The sequence below is a fragment of the Pseudophryne corroboree genome, chromosome 8, assembly GCF_028390025.1.
Source record: "Pseudophryne corroboree isolate aPseCor3 chromosome 8, aPseCor3.hap2, whole genome shotgun sequence".
NCBI classification, from domain to species: domain Eukaryota; kingdom Metazoa; phylum Chordata; class Amphibia; order Anura; family Myobatrachidae; genus Pseudophryne; species Pseudophryne corroboree.
Genome location: NC_086451.1, coordinates 405,074,830 through 405,101,659, shown reverse-complemented (window position 1 = coordinate 405,101,659; position 26,830 = coordinate 405,074,830). Strand labels below are relative to the sequence as shown.

General features: G+C 42.2%; 1 protein-coding gene across 1 annotated transcript in view; it reads left to right on the top strand.

Moving 5' to 3' along the window:
• Positions 1–16,164, top strand: part of LOC134949329 (cytochrome P450 2H2-like) — a 47,325-nt gene extending 31,161 nt beyond the window's left edge. Inside the window, exons 4-9 of the mRNA XM_063937825.1 lie at positions 5,790–5,950; positions 7,160–7,333; positions 7,442–7,583; positions 8,641–8,828; positions 8,959–9,100; positions 14,992–16,164. Coding sequence (XP_063793895.1) covers positions 5,790–5,950; positions 7,160–7,333; positions 7,442–7,583; positions 8,641–8,828; positions 8,959–9,100; positions 14,992–15,173 — 989 coding nt within the window. The 3' untranslated portion in view covers positions 15,174–16,164. The remainder of the gene's footprint in view (positions 1–5,789; positions 5,951–7,159; positions 7,334–7,441; positions 7,584–8,640; positions 8,829–8,958; positions 9,101–14,991) is intronic.
• The last annotated feature ends 10,666 nt before the right edge of the window (positions 16,165–26,830 follow it).

The window sequence follows — 26,830 nt, the reverse complement described above, 5'->3', positions numbered from 1 at the left end:
CGGCCACTGGAGGGCGGCAGAACACACTGATGAGAAAATGCTGTCTCTACAAATCTGTCGCCCCCCACCTCCGTGATAGCGCCTCACATATTCACTTGAGGGCTCAGGCATGTTGCCTGCACCCTTACCACCCCCCCACCCCCAGGGCACTTTTATTTTCCCTTTGCAGCCACATGCTGCAGTGTGCTCATACAGAAGCCGACGCTCTGCTGAGTTTGCTTCCTGCATGGACAGGAACAGGAAGTCACGTGGTGCACATGTGACTGTGAGAGAGGAGAGGAGAGGAGCCTTCAGACGTGAGGAGCAGCAGCCCAGCAGGTCTATCAGAAAGCCATACCATACGGGGGAGCACAGACTCAGGTACATTCTGCTGCTAATGAGGGAAACTGGTAATTTTAGTGTGTGCAGGGGAGGGGGGGTATATTAGTGTGTGCAGGGGAGGGGGGTGGTATATTAGTGTGTGCAGGGGAGGTGGGGTGGTATATTAGTGTGTGCAGGGGGGGGTATATTAGTGTGTGCAGGGGAGGTGGGGTGGTATATTAGTGTGTGCAGGGGGGGTATATTAGTGTGTGCAGGGGAGGGGGTGGTATATTAGTGTGTGCAGGGGAGGTGGGGTGGTATATTAGTGTGTGCAGGGGGGGTATATTAGTGTGTGCAGGGGAGGTGGGGTGGTATATTAGTGTGTGCAGGGGGGGTATATTAGTGTGTGCAGGGGAGGGGGTGGTATATTAGTGTGTGCAGGGGAGGTGGGGTGGTATATTAGTGTATGCAGGGGAGGTGGGGTGGTATATTAGTGTATGCAGGGGGGTATATTAATGTGTGCAGGGGAAGGGTGGTATATTAGTGTGTGCAGGGGGGTATATTAATGTGTGCAGGGGAGGGGGGGTATATTAATGTGTGCAGGGGAGGGGGGTGGTATGGTGGTATATTAGTGTAAGCAGGGGAGGGGGTGGTGGTATATTAATGTGTGCAGGGGAGGGGGGGACGGTATATTAAAAATTTGTATGGGGGAGTGGCATATTAATGTGTTTTTGTTTTTTAATTAATGCAGTTTCCCACTGCCTATCACCCACTGCCTCTCCCCGCCCGTCACCTCTCTCCTGAGACCCTCTCCCTATCACTCACTGACTCTTATACCGCTTTTAGACCAACAGCGCGGGTCGCAGCCGCGAGCCTGACACGGGTGCTACCCGGCTGCGCCCTGCATCAGCTCCCTTTCCCACTTCACTCGCCAACCCGGCATATTGCCAGTGACGCGGCGGGGGTGGCACTTGGAGATCACATGATCTCCAAGCGCCGCCCGCACATTCACTGTACACTGCAAAGTTTGCCGAGTTGAACACGTGTTCAACCCTGCAAACCACCCGAGTTGGAATACCGGGTCACTCGACCCGGATTATTCCAACTCGAACCTTTTACACCAGCCAGCAACACGGGTTATGTACCTTCAAGTGCAATAATCCGTGTTATATGCTGGCGGTGTAAAAGGGTATTACCCTCACTCCGTCACCTCTCTTCTATTACACTCTTCCTGTTGTTCACCATTTCCCCATCACCTCTCTCGCTTGTTACCCAGTGACTCTCACCCTCTCAATGTCACCCTCTGTTTTCACCCTCTGCTTGTCACCTTCCTCCACTCACTGGTCACTTAAGACACACTTAACTAGAACATATACAGAATCCTCCCTAATTGCTGCCTCTGATGAAGCAAACAGCGAAGCGTGCGTCAGGCTAGCTGCGCACCTTAGATAGTCACTGGATGATGCAAATATGAAGATAGATTAGGGAGGATTCTGTATATGTTCTAGTTAAGTGTGTCTTACTCCCTGCACACTGCAGGGATCATAGACGATCTGTAGGAAGCAGCTAAATTACATGATTATGACATACCCCAATGCTCACTATGTAAAAACACACTGTGTACTGTGAATCAATCTGAGCTATTGCCCACGAGATTGTATAGAAGTGTGCAACCATACTCACACCCACATGTGTGTGCTCATTTAACTTAATATTTATGGAACCCTAACAAAGGGAAGGAGATAGTTTATTATGAAGGAATTACACCATGCTTGATTTTTTCCTGTACACCTGAGAAGATATTTATAGGGCTCCCTCAATAAAGTATCATTACAAATATCACCAGTTGTTTAATGTATGCACGTGCATATATCAGACATTATTGAATTAAGTGTGTGTCAGGATATGAATGATGCGATCCACCAATATAATGATCTCATAGCAATCACAGACCTACTTATAGCATATGATATATGGCCACAGAGATTGTGAAAAAATAAAAAGTCATTAGGTGCCTAATATACAGTGGCAGACCTTGCCACGGGCAAGCGGTACTTTTGCCCGGGGCGCCGCCTTCCGGAGGGCGCCGGCACCATCCGGAGGGTGCCGCACCAGGGCAGGATCAGCTACTGTGTCCCTCGTAGTGCCCCGCTGTGCCCCCCCCCCCGCTTTGAAGGGAACCAGACGCGTAGCATCTAGTTTCCCTTCATTGAGAGGACCTTAGTTGTGCGGTGCGCGATGACGTCATTGCGCACCGCACAGCAAAGGTCCTCTCCATGAAGGGGAACTAGACGCTACGGTCTAGTTTCCCTTCATGTAGAGGACCTTTGCTGTGCGGTGCGCGATGACGTCATCGCGCACCGCACAGCATAGTGGCACAGACACTAGGGGTCATAAGCGACCTCTAGTGTCTATGCTGTTCTATGGGAGAGACGTAATAACATCTCTCCCATAGATCGAGGAGAGGAGAAGAGCGGCGCCGCCGGCGGAGGAGGTCTGCAGCGGTTTGGGTCAGGAACGGGGATGGTAAGTATACTTTTTTTAATTTATTTTTTTCTTTCAGCGTTGCTACAGGGAGCATAAATGGGGGCGTAACTGACCATGCCCCCATTTGAAGCAACGCCCCTATACTTTGCCCGGGGCGCCACAAGGCCAAGAACTATACTAAGGAATCATAATAATAGTGGTGGAAGGTGTTACCTTTGCTCTATACATACTCTCAGGGCATATCAGAAAACAGAAAGGAATAGTGTGTGATCCATAGATAAGTTTACATATGTGACACATAATACTATCTTGATAAGAGATTACTCACCGTCAGTAACCATTGCATCTCTGGAAGAGCTTATTTAATGTGATAGTGAGACTGGGGATAAGTGTCTCTACCACTTGCTACATTGGACAGAATTGATACTGTTAGGAATTTGATCCTTGAACTGACAGGTGCTGTCTCTCTTGCAAAAGATAGTTACATTTAAGTGTTCTAATGTCTCTTTCTCAGTGGTTACAACACTACTCATGAAGCTTATGAGTGCATACATGTGATAATAAGACCTTATAATATAATCTGGAAAGAAATTGTGAGCCTTAGCGGAATAGAACAGTAACACACACATCATTTATTTGATCCATTTATTGCTGTGAGTATTACACACATTAAGTCAGTGGTTCCCAAACTTTTTTGAATCACGGCACACTAGAATAACAGATTTTTTTTCACGGCACCCCTAGGCCAAACGTTTCTTATTGAGAAATTTAGAAAGAAATATTAAATTAAGTAAATTATGTTTAGATGTCATCCTTAGGTTCAGTTCTGTGGCAAGGGACAGGATTCACTTCTGTTTGTTCACATATTTTATGATTGGCAGCCACAAGCACTAGTTTTGCCTATTACATTGACAATAAATAGTTTGAATTGGTCCTGGAGCACCAACCTGAGGCACCCCTGCAACTGTCCCGCGGCACCCCAGGGTGCCACGGCACACAGTTTGGGAACCACTGCATTAAGTGATATCTTTGGGGTAACGACATATTGTATGGAACGGTGTCTGGAATCCTGCTTCTTATAGTGGTGTCATACTTTGAATCCTGAGAGGGATCAAAAATAATAACTAAGGAATTCCATCCAAATATAGAAAAAATAATAAAAAAGTGGGAATGAGAGTTCAAAATTTTGGATGTACTTAATGAACACACACCACTAGCACACTCTTGACCACAGATAACTAATATTATACGAGTCAATCCAGTGACATCTAGTGCGCAGCATTCTTATTTTAATCATTATTTCTTTCTTATATACACTATTCTATTTTCTTTTAATATTCGCTGGTTTTAGTACATTACAATAAAAGTTATATTTTAATATATATTTGTGTGCACCACCTTAGGGCATTTCGAGCCTTTCTCTCCTTTTTTACTTGTTGACATATTTTGCCTGTGGTAGCACCCCCCGAATATTCTTACGTATCATAAATATGTTATAATAACAATATATGGGGGTTTATCTATTTGATGTGACTTAACCTGTGCGACTAGTATCTATATAGCAACTTGTTTTACTTTTAATTTTACAGCATTTGGCAAAGTGATTAAGTCTAACACATTTCATGCAGGTTTTACCATAAGCAGGGCACATTTTAGGATTGTGAGCATTTCCACATCTACTACACATTTCCTTATTAGACTGTGGCTTAGACTGCTTCATTCTTGAGAATGGAGGTTTGCTTTGCTCTGTTTTCTGCACTACATATACTGCAGCATCAGCGTCCTTGTGTAGTGTTTTGACTTGAAATCTAGTTATTTCTGCAGATCTACACATAGTCACTGCCTTTTCTAGTGTTAGGTCGTGCTCTCTCAGCAATTTGTCTCTGAGTCCATTATCAGGTATTCCACAGACAATACGATCTCTTATCAGTGAATCTTTTAAATCACCAAACTCACAGTTTTTACTGAGTGATTGCAGCTCTGTAACATACTGATCGAATCCATCTACAGACTTCTGATCACATGTGAAAAACTTCTAACTTTCATATGTCACATTTTTCCTTGCCACAAAGTAATCTTCAAACTTTTGCATTATAGAAGATAGCACCATATTCTGCCCCTCATCAAACTGAAAACTATTATAGATGTCCAGCACATCCTCTCCCATCACATGGAGGAAAATGGATGCCTTTGTTTTGTCAGCCTCTGAATCAGCTCCACATGCAGCAAGATATATATTAAACCTTTGCTTAAATCTTTTCCAGTTTTCAGACAAGTTACCAGACATCAGCATGCCGGTTGGAGGAGCTAATTTATCCATGGTTACTCACTGTTTGAAAATAGGAGCACACGGCAGGCTTTGCAGTCACAGAGTATCACAGCCACAGACTGCTGCAGGATTCTTTTACACTCTGAGAGCACTAGCAGTCCAAGTTAAACTTCTTCTGACACCATGTTTTGTTCATACGTTTGTAAATCCAGTCATCAGGACACAGAGACATGTGAGTTCACTGCTGTGCTGTTTATTCCATCACCAACTCCAGGCACACTGCACACTGGACCACCCACTTCCTAGCATCCCCCTGGTCCTAAGGACCATTACTGAAGATTCAGGCTTACACATATTTGCAAGGGAGTGTCTACAAATATTAAGCATTCTAATACGCTAACATCACAGTATGCCAGAGTCTACTTGCTGCTGGAGAGGAGGGGGCTCAGGACGGGGGCTGCACACAGGTCGCCTCCTCTCTTAAAACGCCCCTGGGCACAGGGATGTCATGCAACAGAGAAGTGGAAATTGACAAGTGGGAGTCTGTTAATACTTTGTGTTTTTCTCCAAAAATCTGTATACAGTAAATGCATCACACAGGTAAATCTGTGCCACTTACTGTACATACAGTATTTCAGCCTGATGCATTATATATACAATTAGTTGAATGATTTTAGGTAAACGTCACTAGACTGATCAAATCTATATTTGTTCTTTATATCATCAATTACAGATACCCCATTTGACCCAACACACCTGCTGGGATTGGCTGTTTCTAATGTTATTTGTTCTGTTGTGTTTGGTGAGAGGTTTGACTATGAAGACAATAAGTTCATGACCCTCTTATCTTATCTCAGAGAAATGTTCAAGCAACTGAATTCTCTCTCTGGTCAGGTAATTTTTTTTTTTAAACGAATGTAGTATTTTCAGTGTGGAATCCTGACGTTTATAGTACAAAACAAACACACAATGCTGTCCTATTAATCACTATGAGGTTACAGTACTAGCACTGGTAACATTTTACAGCTCCACCAAGTTGGATCTTCAGCAAGCATGAGTGCTCAAGATATATATTGGTCCTGGCTGCTCTTGTGCATTTTGGCCCCATTTGCTGTAGCTGAGGGGACAATCATCTAGCTGTAGATGATTTTTAAATCATAGTGCCAAAATATTTATTTGCAAGGGCATTGAAATGTGTTAGAAACAAGATAATTTTGCACTAAAGTTGAGGCTAAAATACAACAGAGTAGCATTATTGAGGAGGGATGCAGTCATAATGTAAGCATTCACAGTGTCGACACCACAATGTCTGTATCATGTCGTCATCTACACAAGGATTCAAATTGTTTAAATACAGTATAACAACAGCATTAAGAAATGAATAACTGACAGCTGGGCGGGGTAAATATTGAAATAGATATTTAGAAGTGGCTAGACAGTGCTAGTGGTACCATCATCTCTAGCTCCTCTTCTCCAGCCTCTAAATATACACTAAAACCCCCAAATATATGACCCCTAAGCTGTGACATAACAAGGGTGAGGCAACCAGGACATATGCCCTAGGTGCCAGTCTCAGGGGGGTGCCACTAGTTAGGCACAGAACTCTTGTTCAGAATTGGACCAGACTTGGCACTGCAGCATGAGGACCCACACCATAATCCTGCCTAACAGCACCAATCACCTTTCTACAGTTCTCTACAGTTGCTCCTGGCTCCTTGGAGCGTCATACTCATGATGTGAAGGTGATGTGACATAGTGTACTGGAGCCGGGACCAGAAGTTCAGGGTCTCCCAGAGGAGGACACTTAGAAACTGGCAGAGAGGAGAGGAAACAGCAAACATGTCAGAAGGATGTCCAGCTACCCAGGAACTTTCATTTGCTGAAGCAGTATAGGCAGTATAGAGGACAGCAGTGACAGCGCAGCTTCATGTTCACCAGGCCCACACTGAGCAACCGTAACCCTGCCAGCGACCAAACAGTAGGACCGCTGGCAGCTGAATGGGAAAGAGCCCCAGTGCTGTCATACAATTCTGAATGGTGCTTTTAGAGATTTTTTTCCCCTGTATTAACAGACAATGATAATTCATGTAATTTATACTTCAGCTTCTTAATATGTTCCCAAGCTTGCATCGCATTCCGGGCCCACACCAGAAAATCTTTACAAATAATAATAAGCTGAGAGAGTTTGTGAGGGACATGATAAAATCCCACCAGGACACACTGGATGAGAACTGCCCACGGGACTTCATTGACTGTTTTCTTGTGAAGATGGAGGAGGTAGGTTTGTCCAGTGGACTTTTGGAACTATCCTGCTAGATTGCGGGAGCTGGGGGTCAGAAGAATAATTACAAATAATGTTTCTAAATACTATACAAAATCTTCCAGGAAAAAAATAATCCAGACACTGAATTCCATGAGGAGAATTTAGAAGGGACAGTGATTGACCTGTTCTTTGCTGGGACAGAGACATCAAGCTTGACATTGAGATATGGCTTTCTTATACTGCTCAAATACCCAGAGGTACAAGGTAAACCTAATGCTCAGACTAGGCGGTGGGATTTACAGCTAAAACTGTACACTTGTAACAATTCACCCACATTAAACTTCATACTTTCTATGTTTTCATATCTCAATAAAATTAGTTAGGACTCTAATAAGAAACAATTTCTGCCAATCCTTGAACAACTCATATACTGTATTAATTATCCTATGTCCTCCTTGGATAGGAAATCTCTCTGTGTTGACTAGTTATTGCTTTCTTTTGTCCAAATAGGCCTCAAAAATTTTTACTCTAAAGTGAAGGAGAAGATTTGGGGGTTTAGTTATCAGTTACTATTGATGTGTAATTCCATATCATCTAAATCCTCACTGTGACCGCCATCGCTAAACGAACTTGTGGCATGGGCAGTGAAACTCTAAAGCATACTCAGTACAAAAACTTTTCACTCAAATCCGCAAACATCAGCATTGAGTCCACCTCTGAATCAAGCCCATTGAGTGTATTTAATTCAGTGGTGCAAGTAGATTTTTTTTCTTAGTGGTACTGATAGTAAAAATGGGCGTGGTCATGTGTCATGAGGGGGCGTGGTCACACAAATTAGGGGACTGTCTACATGACAATAGGGGCATGGCCACATTATGCCAAACACTGCAATTCCCATTACACATTATACCACACACCGTAATGCTTATTACACATTATGCCACACACCGCAATGCCCATTACACATTATGCCAGACACCATAACACCTATTACACATTATGCCACACCATAATGCCCATAACACATTATGCCACTCACCGTAATGCCTATTACATAGTATACCACACACTGTAATGCATATTACATATTATGCCACACACAATTATGCCACTGACACCATTTTACAAAAATGCCCCTTATAAATTATGCCCCAGCGGTGGGCTGGTGGTACTGTGTACCACCACCATATTTTTTTATGGTACTCCGTACCACCCTACTTTCAGCACTGATTTAAGTTTTGAAAATTATTGCAAGCACAGGTAATTACAGTGCATAAAAGTGTTTGTTATATAATGTCCTAATTTTTTTTTAATATAACAGAGAAGATACATGAAGAGATTGACCATGTAGTTGGCCAGGATCGATATCCATCAGTGGAGGATCGGAGTAAAATGCCATACACAGATGCCGTGATCCATGAAATTCAGAGAATTGCAGATATTTTTCCTATAGGACTGGCACGTTCAGCAAGAGAAGACACAGTCTTCAAGGGATATCACATTCCAAAGGTACAGTAAAATGGTTAATGACAAAATGTCCTCAGACTTTTTTCCACCTGGTAGCAAGTCAACTTAGCTTTCAATATATCTATAGAACATGATTATAAATTGCTGAAAATATATTCATGATTCTCTTCAGGGCATGTTGGTGGTTCCAATCCTAACCTCAGTCTTGAAGGACCCAAAGCACTTTAAGAACCCAGAACACTTTGATCCTGGGCACTTTCTTGATGAGAATGGTGACTTTAAGAAGAATGAAGCCTTTATGCCTTTTTCTACAGGTACTAACATTACAAAATTAGTATCTTAATTCTAAACAGTACTTACTATGTTCAAGCAGCCAGGTATGCCCCTGTCCCCTACCCTCTTGTATACCGTAATGATAACCTACTGTAGATTAAGGCTGGAATGGATGCCGTTGGGCAGACATTATACTATATATATATATATATATAAATATATATATACTCTTATACAATGGCGGCACTCCAGGATCTCGATCTAAAATCAACAGGTGATTTTAGCCACCGTCAAACATTTCAGTTTTAATTCAAAATTTCCGCAGGGTAAAGTTTGAGGAAACTTTGAATTAAAATGGGAACATTCAGTTTGGAGCTTCTTATTGTGGAAGGCAAGTACCCACATATATGTATAGTGGAGTGAATATTTAATGTTTGTGAATATATACAGATGTAGGCATGCTCATTGTGGCTGTAACTAGACACACGGAGGTGACTCGTTTGCCGTGATGCATGTACACGCTGGTGTTCACATGCATCTTAGTTGCGCCCAGACCAATTGACATTGTATTGAGCTGCAAAAGCCGCAGTCTAGTGTGGGTGCAACTAGGTGCACCAGAAGTGCCATGCGGCCACTTCATAGCCACATTGAGCATTGCTACATCTGTGTACACACACAGATGTGTCCAGGTCAGTATGTGTCGCAGCATGGATGAGCGTGGCTACATCTGTATATAGATCCTTTGTGCATGGGCGTTTCTACAGAGGAGGGGGCCCGTGTGCACCTCTGGGTGGGCCACCTCCTGTGAACGGCGCTGTAGACTCCGGCATTATGCCAGAGTCTACTGAGCATGCGCAGGTCTCCAGAAACATGGCGCCAACCATGATCCGGAGACCAATTTGGATGCCGCGCATGCGCGGCGGCCATTTTGGTGGCGATTTCTGCTGCAAATGCTGCGCCCGCTGCTGGACTCCGGTAAGGTAAGTATTTAAATGGGTGCAATGTGTGCGGTGTGGTCCCCCCTGGACCAATTATAGAAACGCCAATGCCTTTTTGCCAATCTTCATTTTAACTTTTCTCCCCAGTAAGGACCCTTATATCTCCTCTGGTAATACACTTACTTGAGATCTTGGGAAATAGAGATCTTATGTTCTGTGTGTCCAATAGCACTTGTATGGTCTGGACAAATCCTCCGTTATCTGCCCTTCTTTCAAGCAGCTTCAGGTGCTCACAGATATGTATGGGGGGAAAAAATTTGCACCGCACCTTGTACATTAAACTTTTAGATCTTAAGAAACATACCTGCTCAACATACATCGGCACATTAAGCCTTTTAAAATAATAGTCAAAAAATCTCTCCCCCAACATACATAAAAACAATCCTCTTTTGCAAATCCGCCTACATTAACTTATGGCATAATAACAGTTTTGAGTATGAGCGCCAATTAGATATTAAAATCCCAGTTCAGGCTTCTCAATGCCTGTGCTGTGCAGCTAGTCTGCTGGGTGGTATCTTTGCGTAAAGCTCGGTTCACTCTCACCGGCCAGCTAACACTTTTCTACCTGTACATTTTATTTGTTGAATAATACATTGTTCCATTAATGAAAATCTTTTTCTTACTTGACAAACTGAGCTGCTTTTCATATATTAGTTGTGTATATATATATATATATATATATATATATATATATAAACAATAAATACAGAGTGCGCTAAGGCAGTGCAACTGGTCGATAATTAGTCACTTCCAGATTCAAGGAAAAGACTTCTCTTGAGTTCTTTATTCTCTTAGACAGCTCCTGATTGAAGCCTAAAGAGAAACCCTCTCACCAGAGAAAATCACCCGACAAAAATATACAGTTTAGTAAAAGAAGATGCTTTGTGTAAAATAATCTTTAATCCATACTCAAAAAGGATTTTTTGACAATATAAAACATATTAAAATACAATGTTTGGTACACACACCGAAAATGCTTATGATGTTATAATGACAGTCCTCCTCACCTTACGGTGTGAGCTCTTGGAGGAATAGTCACAGCAAAGGGATAGTGTACAACAATTGATAAACCCTACGCGTTTCGTCCAATCGGACTTCTTCAGGGGTATAATTTGTCTGGGTGAAAAATGAAAATGACTCTGGAAATGATGAGGATATAAAAGTACCGAATGAGGGAAATATAGCTTATAGTGGGTACCTACCTAAAACTATATGATGTATTCCATTCCACTAGAGATATCTCTATCTTGGAAACTTTCTTTTTCAGGATGACTTAGAGTCCAATATATCACCAGCAGAATGGGAACTAATTAAGAAATAGTGCATTTAGATACTTAGTTTGTGAAGGACCGTAGCTGGAAATCTATATTAACTGATACTGACCCGAAAACCCGCCTAGAGGCAATATGTAGGTTGATTAAATGGAAGCCTTAAAGAATAATCGAAACCATAAGGACGGTGAAAACGATTTGCCACCTGTAATAGGTTAAAAAAGGGGGGGAAAATGCTCCTTAGTTATGGAACATCTATGTAAGGGAAGAAAGAAGAAATTTGAAATGTAATCATACCGTTTATGGAAATCTTTAATGGTTGGCGACAACCGCTATTAATATCTCTATTTTGATCTTCCTCTGTTACAAGATGGTTTGATTGAAATTCAATATATCACAGGTAGAGTGGGATCTAATCAGGAAATCATGCATTAGATACTTAATTTCTAAAGAAAATGGTGCAATAGGCACTTGGTTCATAAAGGACCATATCTAAGAACTTTTTATTAATACTGACCTAAAAAGCAGCATTAGAGTAATATGAAGGTTGGCAAACAGGAAGCCATAAATAAGATGGAAACCATAAAGAGCAATAAACACAGGTTGCCACCTATAGTGGGTTACAAGAAGGAAAATGATCCTTACATTATAGGACACGTATGTATAAAAAAGGAGGAACGGGGGGAAATTGGAATTAACCATAGCGTTTATGGGAATGGATCTCTACTGGTTAGTGACGACCAAACAATAAAAATCTGGGGCCTCTTCCTGACTGTAACAAAGGAATGATTGTGTGAGGTTTATCAATATATTATAGACTGATGTAAATACAACACAAAAATGTGTACATACCACGGTTTAATAAGCCAATTTGCACACAGGATCAGTGGTATACGGTACAATGCAAACAGGACCAATGGTGTATAGTAACACTCCAATGGTTAGCACCTTAAATAAAGAAATTGTTCATATATCTATCAAATACATCATATTGACAAGAAGTACCAAAACATAATATCCATATGGCTTAAGGAAATTACTGCTTGTTGTCAGCTCATGAAACGGCACATTAATAAATGTATATAACATAAAATTGTATACAAGCCACGGTCTGATAAATTGATTTGCATACAAAGTTATTAGTATACAGTGTAGTGCATCCAAGACCAATGGTGTATAATAGCAATCCAGTAGTAGACACCTTAATTGTGTCTATCAGAAACATCATAATGACAAAAAGTTACCAAAAAATTACCAAATGTAATGTACATATGCATAGTATTAAGATACAATCGTATAATGAAATATATATAATAACCAATTTAGTTAAACCATATAATTACATAGAGTCAGCCCATTTGGACAATAACTAATGTGTTGTTTTATAAACTGCCAATGTGCAGTGAGCATATATATTTCATTATACGATTGTATCTTAATACTATGCATATGTACATTACATTTGGTAACTTTTTGTCATTATGATGTATCTGATAGACACAATTAAGGTGTCTACTACTGGATTGCTATTATACACCATTGGTCTTGGATGCACTACACTGTATACTAATAACTTTGTATGCAAATCAATTTATCAGACCGTGGCTTGTATACAATTTTATGTTATATACATTTATTAATGTGCTGTTTCATGAGCTGACAACAAGCAGTAATATCCTTAAGCCATATGGATATTTTGTTTTGGTACTTCTTGTCAATATGATGTATTTGATAGATATATGAACAATTTCTTTATTTAAGGTGCTAACCATTGGAGTGTTACCATACACCATTGGTCCTCTTTGCATTGTATCGTATACCACTGATCCTGTGTGCAAATTGGCTTATTACACCGTGGTATGTACACATTTTTGTGTTGTATTTACATCAGTCTATAATATATTGATAAACCTCACACAATCATTCCTTTGTTACAGTCAGGAAGAGGCCCCAGATTTTTATTGTTTGGTCGTGACTAACCATTAGAGATCCATTCCCATAAACGGTATGGTTAATTCCAATTTCCCCCCGTTCCTCCTTTTTTATACATACATGTCCTATAATGTAAGGATCATTTTCCTTCTTGTAACCCACTATAGGTGGCAACCTGTGTTTATTGCTCTTTATGGTTTCCATCTTATTTATGGCTTCCTGTTTGCCAACCTTCATATTACTCTAATTCTGCTTTTTAGGTCAGTATTAATAAAAAGTTCTTAGATATGGTCCTTTATGAATCAAGTGCCTATTGCACCATTTTCTTTAGAAATTAAGTATCTAATGCATGATTTTCTGATTAGATCCCACTCTACCTGTGATATATTGAATTTCAATCAAACCATCTTGTAACAGAGGAAGATCAAAATAGAGATATTTCTAGCGGTTGTCGCCAACCATTAAAGATTTCCATAAACGGTAGGATTAAATTTCAAATTTATTTTTTCTTCCCTTACATAGATGTTCCATAACTAACGAGCATTTCCCCCCCCCCTTTTTAACCTATTACAGGTGGCAAATCGTTTTCACCGTCCTTATGGTTTCGATTATTCTTTAAGGCTTCCATTTAATCAACCTACATATTGCCACTAGGCGGGTTTTCGGGTCAGTATCAGTTAATATAGATTTCCAGCTACGGTCCTTCACAAACTAAGTATCTAAATGCACTATTTCTTAATTAGTTCCCATTCTGCTGGTGATATATTGGACTCTAAGTCATCCTGAAAAAGAAAGTTTCCAAGATAGAAATATCTCTAGTGGAATGGAATACATCATATAGTTTTAGGTAGGTACCGACTATAAGCTATATTTCCCTCATTCTGTACTTTTATATCCTCATCATTACCTGAGTCATTTTCATTTTTCACCCAGACAAATTATACCCCTGAAGAAGTCCGATTGGACGAAACGCGTAGGGTTTATCAATTATTGTACACTATCCCTTTGCTGTGACTATTCCTCCAAGAGCTCACCCCGTAAGGTGAGGAGGACTGTCATTAAAACATCATAAGCATTTTCGGTGTGTGTGCCAAACATTGTATTTTAATATGTTTTATATTGTCAAAAAATCCTTTTTGAGTATGGATTAAAGATTATTTTACACAAAGTATCTTCTTTTACTAAACTGTATATTTTTGTCGGGTGATTTTCTCTGGTGAGAGGGTTTCTCTTTAGGCTTCAATCAGGAGCTGTCTAAGAGAATAAAGAACTCAAGAGAAGTCTATTCTTGAATCTGGAAGTGACTAATTATCGGCCAGTTGCACTGCCTTAGCGCACTCTGTATTTATTGTTTGTATCTATTTCCAAGATCCCACTAACAGGGGACCTTTCAGGGGTGCTGCTCAGCCTCAGCGCAGGAAGGGTATTTTTGTTTCTGTCATATATATATATATATATATATATATATACACATACACACACACACACACACACACACAGTATATATATATATATATTTATAAAAAAAAAAAAAATATATATATATATATACCATATTGTGTCCGCGTGCAATAACTTTAGAAGACAGACTTGCATAGATCACCAGCTTATGGGTCAAAACTCTAAATAACAATATGCAATGTTAAGAGACAATTTTGTAGAGACAATCAGAAGTGATTTCAGCCATGAGAAAATATGGGATTGTTTATTCTTCTCTTCCATCCTTTCCAGGAAAACGCATTTGTTTGGGGGAGGGTCTGGCTCGCATGGAGATCTTCCTTTTCTTCACTACTATACTGCAAAAATTTTATTTGAAGCCTACAGTGGACAAGAATGACCTAGACATTACACCAGAACCCAAGACCAATGGATCTCGACCTCGAACGTATGAAATGTTTGCTGTTCCTCGTTGAAGAATTATTCATTATATTCCATTGTGACTAATAACAAATATAAATGTGAGACACACAGACACTGTGTACATAACTTTTCTTTTTACACATAGAGAAATCTATCATAACTTCTGGAATGATAAATATTCCAAGTTTCTCTTCAGCCCATAAACAGCTGTGTACCCAACCCAATACATTGCTGTTGAGAGGTCTAGATCTAGGATCTATGAGACAGGCATTTAGAGATTAATCTAATTTTGTTTGGAACAAAAAGAATGACAGAGCTGATTAGCATGAAACTTGTGCCTGGTCAATTACACCCCTTCCTACCACTATGGTGTGTATGTGAATGTGTTGTGTCTGGGTGGGCTTTAGTTGCTGTGTACAGTACACTATGTAACAAGGGCTATGTCATCCCGTTTGCCTCATATATGCATGTTCTAGCTGTAAGTGATTTTGTTTTCCATGTTGTACACCTTACCAAGGCCCATTCAATAACCTCTAAAAATCAGGAATGTCTTGCAGAAATCAAAGTAATTGTAAGCAGCTTTGCAATAGCAATCCTTTCTGAAATAGGCCTTTTGTGAGGAGTATATTCAATAGCCACACAGTAAATTGAATCGGATATGCAGTATGATCTGATAATGATTGATTCTAACCTTTTCCATTATGAATTAGGCAATGACCCCTGACAGAACTATTGAGTAAACAGCCATTGGGCAGCCACCTATGATGGTGTGTACACACTCATCTCCTGAAATACTGTAGGAAGTTCATTTTAAAAAGGATGTTCAAAACTTAAAGGTAACTAACACCTCAAACTGGTCCCAGGTGTTCTTTACCAGTCCCTATAATACTCGTGCAATTTATATACAGTACATAGTGTTGTCTTTATATTGTCTATATATGCTTGTGTCTAACAACAAGAATTGTCTTTTCTATTCACTTTGTAAACAGATATAAATATTTTATTTCACCTTATATAGTTTATGTGCAATTGTTTACACAATAAATGTATTTTATATTGTTGTACGGAGCGATCCATATTGTGATTTAAATTTTTATTTTAGGACTCATCACACAGGGCTGGTTCATTTTTCCCCTATTCTCACCTAAACAGGGAATTTAGGGATTATTTTTGTTGGGTGCATTAAGGAAAGGTAAAAGTAAAAAGGTACATTTCAGTTAGACACAAATTAAAATTCAACAAACAAGTCAATAATAAAGTATGTGGTTTTTTTTTCAATCATCTTAGCTAGCACTAGCATTCTTACATAGGGGGTGATTCCGAGTTGTTCGCTCGCTAGCTGCTTTTAGCAGCATTGCACACGCTAAGCCGCCGCCCTCTGGAAGTGTATCTTAGCATAGCAGAATTGCCAACGAAAGATTAGCAGAATTGCGAATAGAAATTTCTTAGCAGTTTCTGAGTAGCTCCAGACCTACTCACAAATAGCGATCAGTTCAGTCAGTTTCGTTCCTGGTTTGACATCTCACACACGCCCAGCGTTCGCCCAGCCACTCCCCCGTTTCTCCAGAAACTCCCGCATTTTTCCCTGAAACGCCTGCGTTTTTCCGCACACTCCCAGAAAACGGGCAGTTTCCGCCCAGAAACACCCACTTCCTGTCAATCACACTCCGATCAGCAGAACGATGAAAAAACTTTGTTACGCCGTGAGTAAAATACCAAATTTTTGTGCTCATTTACTTGGCGCAGGCGCGCTGCGTACATTGCACATGCGCAGTTTGCGACTAATCGCTTTGTAGCGAAAATAATAATAATGAGCAAACAACTCGGAATGACCCCCATAATCTTTTTACTTTAAATAATATATCAATTCTCATTTAGGCATAACAGGTATCTAGCAACTTTAAATATTTATGTAATTTATTTTATCTAAATTAAAATGAGTGAAATATAAAGTATGGTGGAGAAGAAAGACTTACTCACAGTATTGTTTTGGCAGGTCTACGCATCTGGCATAGATGGGAGGTCAACTGCCAAACCATCACACAACACTCAAGGTATACAACTCCCTTCCCAACGACACAAATAGAAGGCCCATCTGGGGTTGTGGTGCCACTGACTTCAGTAGGGTAGAAATCAGCATAACCCATGCACTAGCATAGGGAGAACCTCAAGTATAGCAAGATAGACACTGTTACCATTAGTGATGTGCACCGGACATTTTTCGGGTTTTGTGTTTTGGTTTTGGATTCGGTACCGCGGCCGTGTTTTGGATTCGGATGCATTTTGGCAAAACCTCCCTGAAATTTTTTTGTTGGATTCGGGTGTGTTTTGGATTCGGGTGCTTTTTACAAAAAACCCTCAAAAACAGCTTAAATCAACCTCAATAACCATACTTTCCACTCATTTTCAGTCTATTCTGAACACCTCACAATATAATTTTTAGTCCTAAAATTTGCACCGAGGTCGCTGGATGACTAAGCTAAGCGACCCAAGTGGCCGACACAAACACCTGGCCCTTCTAGGAGTGGCACTGCAGTGTCAGACAGGATGGCACTTCAAAAAAATAGTCCCCAAACAGCACATGATGCAAAGAAAAAAAGAGGCGCAATGAGGTAGCTGTGTGACTAAGCTAAGCGACCCAAGTGGCCGACACAAACACCTGGCCCATCTAGGAGTGGCACTGCAGTGTCAGACAGGATGGCACTTCAAAAAAATAGTCCCCAAACAGCACATGATGCAAAGAAAAAAAGAGGCACAATGAGGTAGCTGCGTGACTAAGCTAAGCGACCCAAGTGGCCGACACAAACACCTGGCCCATCTATGAGTGGCACTGCAGTTTTCTAGCGAGAGGATGAGTACTTCCATCCTCATGTGAAGCTGAACCACTAGCCATGAACATAGGCCAGGGCCTGAGCCGTTCCTTGCCACTCCGTGTCGTAAATGGCATATTGGCAAGTTTACGCTTCTCCTCAGACGCTTTTAATTTTGATTTTTGGGTCATTTTACTGAACTTTTGTTTATTGGATTTTACATGCTCTCTACTATGACATTGGGCATCGGCCTTGGCAGACGACGTTGATGGCATTTCATCGTCTCGGCCATGACTAGTGGCAGCAGCTTCAGCACGAGGTGGAAGTGGATCTTGATCTTTCCCTATTTGACCCTCCACATTTTTGTTCTACATTTTTTAATGTGTGGAATTATATGCCAGTATCAATAGCAATGGCCTACTACTATATATACTGCGCACAACTGAAATGCACCACAGGTATGGATGGATAGTATACTTGACGACACAGAGGTAGGTAGAGCAGTGGCCTTCTGTACCGTACTGCTATATATTATATACTGGTGGTCAGCAAACTGTGCAAAACTGAAATGCACCACAGGTATGGATGGATAGTATACTTGACAACACAGAGGTAGGTAGAGCAGTGGCCTTCTGTACCGTACTGCTATATATTATATACTGGTGGTCAGCAAAATTATGCACTGTACTCCTACTATATACTACAATGCAGCACAGATATAGAGCGTTTTTCAGGCAGAGAACGTATAATACTGGTGGTCACTGGTCACTGGTCAGCAAAACTCTGCACTGTACTCCTCCTATATAATACTGGTGGTCCCCAGTCCCCACTATAAAGCAGTGTGAGCACAGATTTATGCAGCACACTGAGCACAGATATGGAGCGTTTTTCAGGCAGAGAACGTATAATACTGGTGGTCACTGGTCACTGGTCAGCAAAACTCTGCACTGTACTCCTCCTATATAATACTGGTGGTCCCCAGTCCCCACAATAAAGCAGTGTGAGCACAGATTTATGCAGCACACTGAGCACAGATATGGAGCGTTTTTCAGGCAGAGAACGTATAATACAGGTGGTCACTGGTCACTGGTCAGCAAAACTCTGCACTGTACTCCTCCTATATAATACTGGTGGTCTCCAGTCCCCACAATAAAGCAGTGTGAGCACAGATATATGCAGCACACTGAGCACAGATATGGAGCATTTTTCAGGCAGAGAACGTATAATACTGGTGGTCACTGGTCAGCAAAACTCTGCACTGTACTCCTATATAATACTGGTGGTCCCCAGTCCCCACAATAAAGCAGTGTGAGCACAGATATATGCAGCACACTGAGCACAGATATGGAGCGTTTTTCAGGCAGAGAACGTATAATACTGGTTGTCACTGGTCAGCAAAACTCTGCACTGTACTCTTCCTATATAATACTGGTGGTCCCCAGTCCCCACAATAAAGCAGTGAGCACAGATATTTGCAGCCACCTGAATAAAACTGAGAGGACGCCAGCCACGTCCTCTCGCTATCATTTCCAATGCACCAGTGAAAAATGGCGGCGACGCGCGGCTTTATATAGAATCCGAATCTCGCGAGAATCCGACCGTGGGATAATGACGTTCGGGCGAGCTCGGGTTAACCGAGCAAGGCGGGAGTATCCGAGTCTGCCTCAGAACCGTGTAAAATGGATGAAGTTCGGGGGGGTTCGGATTCCGAGGAACCGAACCCGCTCATCACTAGTTACCATTATTTTCAGCAAATGCAGTTCAAAGACCCAAAGCTACCACCATATTGCTAAATCAACACCCCCGCAGTCCCTTAACTAAATCTTCTATAAACAAAACAATCTCTTAATTTTAAGGTGGACACCAACAGATCAATATAGATGAGAATCCTGGAAACGGGTCAAATGATGACATGCCAGGCTAAACACAATGAACCACTATGGAATTAAGATGCCGACAGGAATTATCTAAAGCCACAACACTCCACTGACACACCCTTCCAGAATTAATTTGTGACCAAATAAGATGACAAAAGGGCCACAAAGCTGACAGGTTCTCTAAATCATTTGTAATGGTCAGAGAGGTACGATCTGCTTAGTAACTTCCACCCTAATGAATCACTGTACAAGAAAACATGGATTACTATGAATGTCAAAAAAGTTAAACAAATAACCTAACAACAAATGCCAACGCATGCCCCAAACAACTAGCCAACAAACCAGGTATAACTCAGTAAAAACTAGAGGCAAAGGAAGACTTAGCCCGAAAGGTAAACAGATATGTTCTATGAACTATATGCATTTGCCAGCCATTCTACTCTCTGCAACAAACAATGAGACATATGTATTAAGCCTGGAGAAGGGATAAAGAAGTGATAAAGCAGTGATAAGTGCAAGGTGATAACACACCAGCCACTTCACACACTATCACTTCTTCATCCCTTCTCCAGGTTAATACATCTGCCCCACTGTAGATAATTTCAACAATAAATTATTCCAACCTAACCAAAGTAAGAGGCAGAAAAGAGAGAATTGGAGGGTGCCCTTACCTGACCTGAGGTGAAACACAAATAACCTGCTGGCATAGCATAAAGATGAAAGATAATTAAATCCAGCAGGGAAGAATAAAACTTTTCAAGCTCCCCCACTAAAGGTGACAATTGGCTCCTCAAGTAAGGACACAAATGAAACTAACAAAATTGAATCTAGCACTTATAAACATTAGATTTACAAAGCTCAGTTGGTATCATTTTGGAAATGGATAAACCCATACATGGCCAAAGATAAGGATACAACATTTTGAAACAGACTGAAATTGGAAAACCATCAGTGGGGAGCCATAGGAATGTTTAAGGCATATACCATTAGCAGAAAGCTGGTAGTCAAAATAAGCATTCGCCTATATCACAGGACATATAGAAGGATCATTACATCTGAGCAAAGATACCCACTTACCCTTTCCCAACTGGTCCATCTTGGTACAAGGAATCCTGCAAACAACCCATCGCCCATCATCCTTAGTGAGAATGAAAGACTTAGTAAAGTCAGGGGAACTTCACAAGCACAAAAAATATGACATTCCCTCCAAGAACTTAACAATAACTGCTTGATATGTCCACGCAAAACGAGTCCTCGCACAAACAATAAAATAATCTGATGGCATCTCTTACTTCTGTTAGCAGAGCAGTTCTGAAACTTCTTCCACTCTGACCAAGCTGATTGGTAAGCCCAGATTGTGCCAGTGGTCAATGCCTGATGAGCTAAGTCCTCTATGCTGAATCGACAACCTTCAAAACATAACAAGGGCATAACTCACCATCCAAGCTTGCAAGAGGCACTAGCATATGTAAATTTGACCAATCAAAATGAGAAAGTGAATTGGTAATACTTTGCTCTACGCCCGACGTGTTTTTGGATTTCAGTGCATTTGGGAGATTTAACATGAAGCACAAAACCCGTGCTTTCCCAGTGTAAAATTTCTACAATTGGAGATTAATTCCCCACCAGGCAAATAAAATACCTTCCGCCACTCATACAAAATGTAATTTTGGTACTACTAATCTCATACATAAGTAGTTATTAATTAACATGTGCTGTGTGAGTTTATGGTTCATAATAATATTGACAGAATTCAAGGATATATAACGATTGGGTTTCAGTATGATTTCCCGATCCATCAGATTCCCGACAGCCCCCTCTAAAGTACCCTAACCCTCCCTTGTGGGTGCCTAAACCTTACCATTCCTAGTGGTGGCTAACCCTAACTCTCCCTTCCCCGCTGCTTAAACCTAACCCTTCCCGCTTGGTGCCTAACCCTAACCCCCCTACTAAGTGCCTAACCCTAACCCTCCCTTCCCCACTGGGAAGGTGCCTAAACCTAACCATTCCAGCTTGGTGCCTAATCCTAACCTCCTCTTGTAAGTGCCTAAATATAACCCTCCCTCCCTGGTACCTAACCCTATCCTTTCCGTCCATGCACCCTAACCCTAACCCCCCTACTATTGCCTAAACCTACCCCCCCCCCCATCCGCACGCAGCAGGACGTGAGTGTGTCCCGCTGAGACAACGATCGGGATTCTGGCAGTTAGTATGATGCCGGTATCCCATGCTGTGTCAATATCTAGACGCCGGGATTGCGGCATTCTTCGGTATAATGGCGTCGGCATATCGTCCGCTGGGATCCCATCCGTCGGGAAGCTAACTGCTTCTCAACGATTGACATATTTCTTAATTTCTTGTTTTTATGTGTGTCCGTGACTTTCAGTTTAGACTTTAGGTTTAGTTGAGTTCATTTCAGAGTTCACAAAAGTTTAATACACTACTGTTCTTTGGACTGAACTCTGAGGGCTGTATTTACTTACTTCCTCTCTTCTTGGTATCTCAGGTGTTTATGAATCAAATGTCTTGTTACAGTATGTATTTCACCTGTATATGAGGAAGATAGAATGCATCGAAATCTACTATTTCATTTGTGACATAATTGAAATCATAAACCCTTATCCCATGCTGATAATGTGGTAAATGATCTAATGAAACAGAATTTGCCTTTAGAGTAATGTAATTCTGGCGTAATGCATGCATGTAATACACCAGGAGTTCTCCCATTTTTTGTGGCAGTTTCTTTAGTTTAAGAAAGGGTAAGTCTTGTTATACTCCCATGTTATTCCAACACATACTGTAGTAAGCATTTAAAATGAACTGGCAACATTTAGAAAGACAAATTCTACTTTTCAAAACCAGATTTTTTGGTAAAAACCTACAGTATGACTTCAGGTTCCAGGTTGATGGCGTGAGGCAGCAGATCCCGGAGCTCCGCCACAGCCCGTAAGCATTTGCCTTTAAAAGGCCACTGAAGGCCTCCATTTGCCCTGCATGGCATCCCCCCGCACCCGCGACCCTGATGGATCGCTTTGTTACACCCATGGCCACGGCCGGCGCGCAGCCGCAATGTCAAGAAAAACGCTGTGCGGCAGGGACTATGACCCCAGAGGTTGGCCCTGATCCTGTCTCCCCAGCACCAAAGAAGGTAGCAGCAGTGACGGTGCCTCCGTCGGAACGCACTGCCAACACTCCGGTATCATATGCGGACGTGGTGGACACCATCTGGTCCACCATGACCCCCTTCCTCACTCAGGCTGTGTCTGACATTACACTGCAGCAACTGCAAAACCATGTGTCCCGCACTGAAAATCAATTGGGAGCTGCCATGCATAATGTGGATGAATTGCAGCAGGCTGTGAAATCACTGACTTCAGACAATTACCACATATGGAACAAGCTCGATGATGTCGAAACAGATCGAGGAGAAATAATATCAGGCTTGTGGGCCTCCCTGAATCAGTCAAAGGACCAGCACTTGCCCATTTTGTCCGTACTACGCTTCCCACCCTTCTAGGAATTGAGCATGACTGTCGAGACCTAGTGATTGAGAGGGTGCACCGCATGGGCATTGCCCCCACCCCGAATAAGCCTCGCCCGAGGGTCACGTTGTTTCGCTGCCTGAACTTTCTACATAAGACTGCTTTCTGGTCTGCATCACGACGTATCAAGGACCTGCAATGGGAGGGTCATAGGCTTTTTATTTTCCAGGACTACTCCGTGGAATTGACGAGGGCCCAGAAAGCATTCTCACCAATTTGCTCCCAACTCGTTGCAGAGGGCCGCAAGTTTGGCTTGCTCTATCCAGCCCGTTTACGTATCTATGATAGCTCCTCCTATAAGGACTTCCTCTCCCCAGCAGACGCCCATGATTTCTGAGCGAGCTCCCTTGACCCCCGGATACTGACATCAGCGATCCACCACCTACCTCTTCCACCTGAAGGTTTTTCCTACCATAACTGTGCGACACTGTTTCCCAACGTTATGTTGTCTCACAAGCCTTTGTCATGCTATGTTATGATACATTACTCCTCCTCCGCAGGTTCATGCTGTATCTCCATATTTTATGTTAATGTTCCTTATCTTTATTAACATGTTTTGTTTTCTCATGCTGCTCCCTAGTTTCTACTACTGATGAACCCAGCATATTTTAGAGATGAGACTATCTAGGTTATTAGGGATGCTTGTTCTCTTATTATTGCAGAGCATATGTTTAATTATTTATAATTCTTTGTTTCTACATACCATAGGGCCACCATCACTCGTTATTTACCATGCATGTTTTATATATGTGCAGGGCAAAGCCACTTTTTCTTCTCTCCCAGTGGATGTGGTTGGGCTGGCGGAACTCCTCCCTCACACTCCACTACTGGTTGTTATGTTAATATGGTTTATATTTCTTTCTATGCTAATTTGCCTTATGGGAAGTCCTGAGTTCTCCTGGCGTGTGGAACCCTCACTGATCACATCACTGATTCTTTGGACTCGTTTTATAGGACTGTCATGTTATGTTTTTCGTCTGTCTCCCCCCCTCCTTTCCTCCCACTCTTTCCCCACAACCCTTCCCCTTCCCGCTGCATTAGCCTATGTACTATTGCATTATTTAGGTGTTGAAAGTTATGGTATCACTTTGGCCTCCTACCCCGTGCCATGCCTACCCTGATGCTTGGCTCGTGGAATGTGGGCGGGTTCAACTCACCAGCGAAATGTAGGAAGATCCTCATTTATCTCAACAAACAAAACGTTGACATAGCATTCCTACAAGAGTCCCATCTAGTTCCTGCTGAAGTAGCAAAATTAAACACGCTAGGCTGGTCTGTCCTAGGTCCTAGTTCCTATAACTCAAAGGCCAGAGGTGTAATCATCCTAATCAAAAAGCATATTCCTGTTAGGGTCTCCTGCCCTGTGCTGCCACGTCGTCATGGCAACCGGGAGACAAGTGCTAGCGGAGTAACCTGAGCGCAGCTGATACTCCGGTTCGGGTCTTTTGCTGTGCAGTGGTTACAGGCTCTGTGCACGGCAGGGGATCCGGTGCTGGTTTTTGTGCTCACAGTCTGTGAGGTCTGAGTGGGGCGTGGACAGCACCTGCTATATAAGGCCTCTTCTCAGGTTAAGCAGATGCTGCTGAATCTTTGTTGGTTAGTCAGTTCCTGAAAGTTAGCCAGTACTGTGTAGCTTTGTATTTGTTGTTGCTTACTGCAAATAGGCCTGGGGATTTGGTACTACACTCTGCCAATCCAGACCTAGCAGTAAGACTGGAGTCAGTCGTTTAACTTGCTGGGGTTCTTTTGCTACTCTGTGAACTTAGCAAGTTTGCGGCTGTATTCTCAGATTTGCCTGCCTAAATCCTGTCTTACTGTGCAAGGAGTTCAGGTGTCAGTTTAGTGGCAGTAAGCTGAACCTGTGCACTGCAAGTGAGGATTAGGATTGTGGAGACTCTCCTTGTGTCTATCATTCCATCTCTGACCAAGGAGTTTACTGCCACACCCGTTGGTAACCCTTTAGGGTTTTGCTGTTGCCCTTAGCAACAGCATTTCGGGTTCTCTACATATTAAAACACAACATCTTGCTTTTTCCATCTGAGCATTACTAATACTAGGGAGACACCCAGTTTCTTAGCCTCTGGGCTTCTCTGTTCACTTTATGTTTATTTTGTTACCCTATCACCTTCTGTGTACGTAATGTCATATTCCCCAGTCTGTCTGTAAGTTCATTTGTTTTGCATCCCTATCCGTTCAGACACCAGTACATTCCTGCAGGCACTGGTGTGCATACCAGTTCAAACACCAGTACATTCCTGCAGGCACTGGTGTGCATAACAGTTCAGACACCAGTACATTCCTGCAGGCACTGGTGTGCATAACATATTCAGCAGCCCAATACTCCTGTTGAAATTTTGTGGGAATATGGAGCATACCCCTCAAAATACGTTGCAACAGGTGGTCGATCAGGTGCAGGTCCTGACTCGACAATTTAATGATTTGTCCATTAAAATGCACACCTCCCAGGCCGCTGGCGGAGCTCCCGCAGCAGCAGCAGCACCTTCAGGGGTTAAGGAGCCGAAAGTAAATCTCCCGGATCGTTTTTCTGGAGATCGCTCGCAGTTCTTTTGTTTCAAGGAGAGCTGCAAGCTATTCTTCCGGCTTAGGCCTCAGTCTTCTAGGTCGGAGATTCAGCGGGTGGGCATAGTGATTTCCTTGCTACAAGGAGACCCACAGGTCTGGGCATATGGGTTGCAGCCTGACTGTCCGTCGCTTAAAAGTGTTGATTCTTTTTTTACAGCACTGGGCATGTTGTATGATGACCCTGACAAGACGGCCTCAGCCGAGTCTCAGATTTCGATCCTTAAGCAAGGGCGAAGGCCAGTTGAGGTTTACTGTACGGAGTTTCGGAGGTTGGCCCATGATACCCAGTGGAATGACCCAGCCCTGAGACACCAGTACCGAAGAGGTCTTTCTAACCAGATAAAAGACCAACTGGTACAATATCCCTTGCCTGATAGCTTGGATCAGCTCATGCAGTTATCCATCCGGGTGGATAGACGACTGAGAGAGCGTAGGCTTGAAAGGGAGACCGAGGTTTCCTTCTTTCCCAAGGGAACCTCAGACTCTGAGGAATTTTCCGAGGAGCCTATGCAGATTGGGGCTACCCGCCTCTCCTCGCGTGAGAAGACGCGGAGGAGACAGCAGGGGTTGTGTTTGTACTGTGGGAATAAAGGTCATGTGGTAGTATCATGCCCAGAAAAGCCGGAAAACTTCAGGGCCTGAGGGTGATGGGAAATATCCTGTCAGGCCAGAAGTCAGAATTTCCCAAGAAGACTTTTATCATTCCGGTGACCTTGAAGATCCTCGGTCAAACTGTCAAGACTGAGGCCTTTGTGGACAGTGGGGCCGACGGGGTTTTTATGGACCGCCAATTCGCCCTGAAACACTCTGTTCCCTTAGTACCCTTGGCATCGGAAATTGAGATTTGTGGGTTAAACGGGGAACCATTATCCCAAGGTAAAATTACCTCTTGCACTAG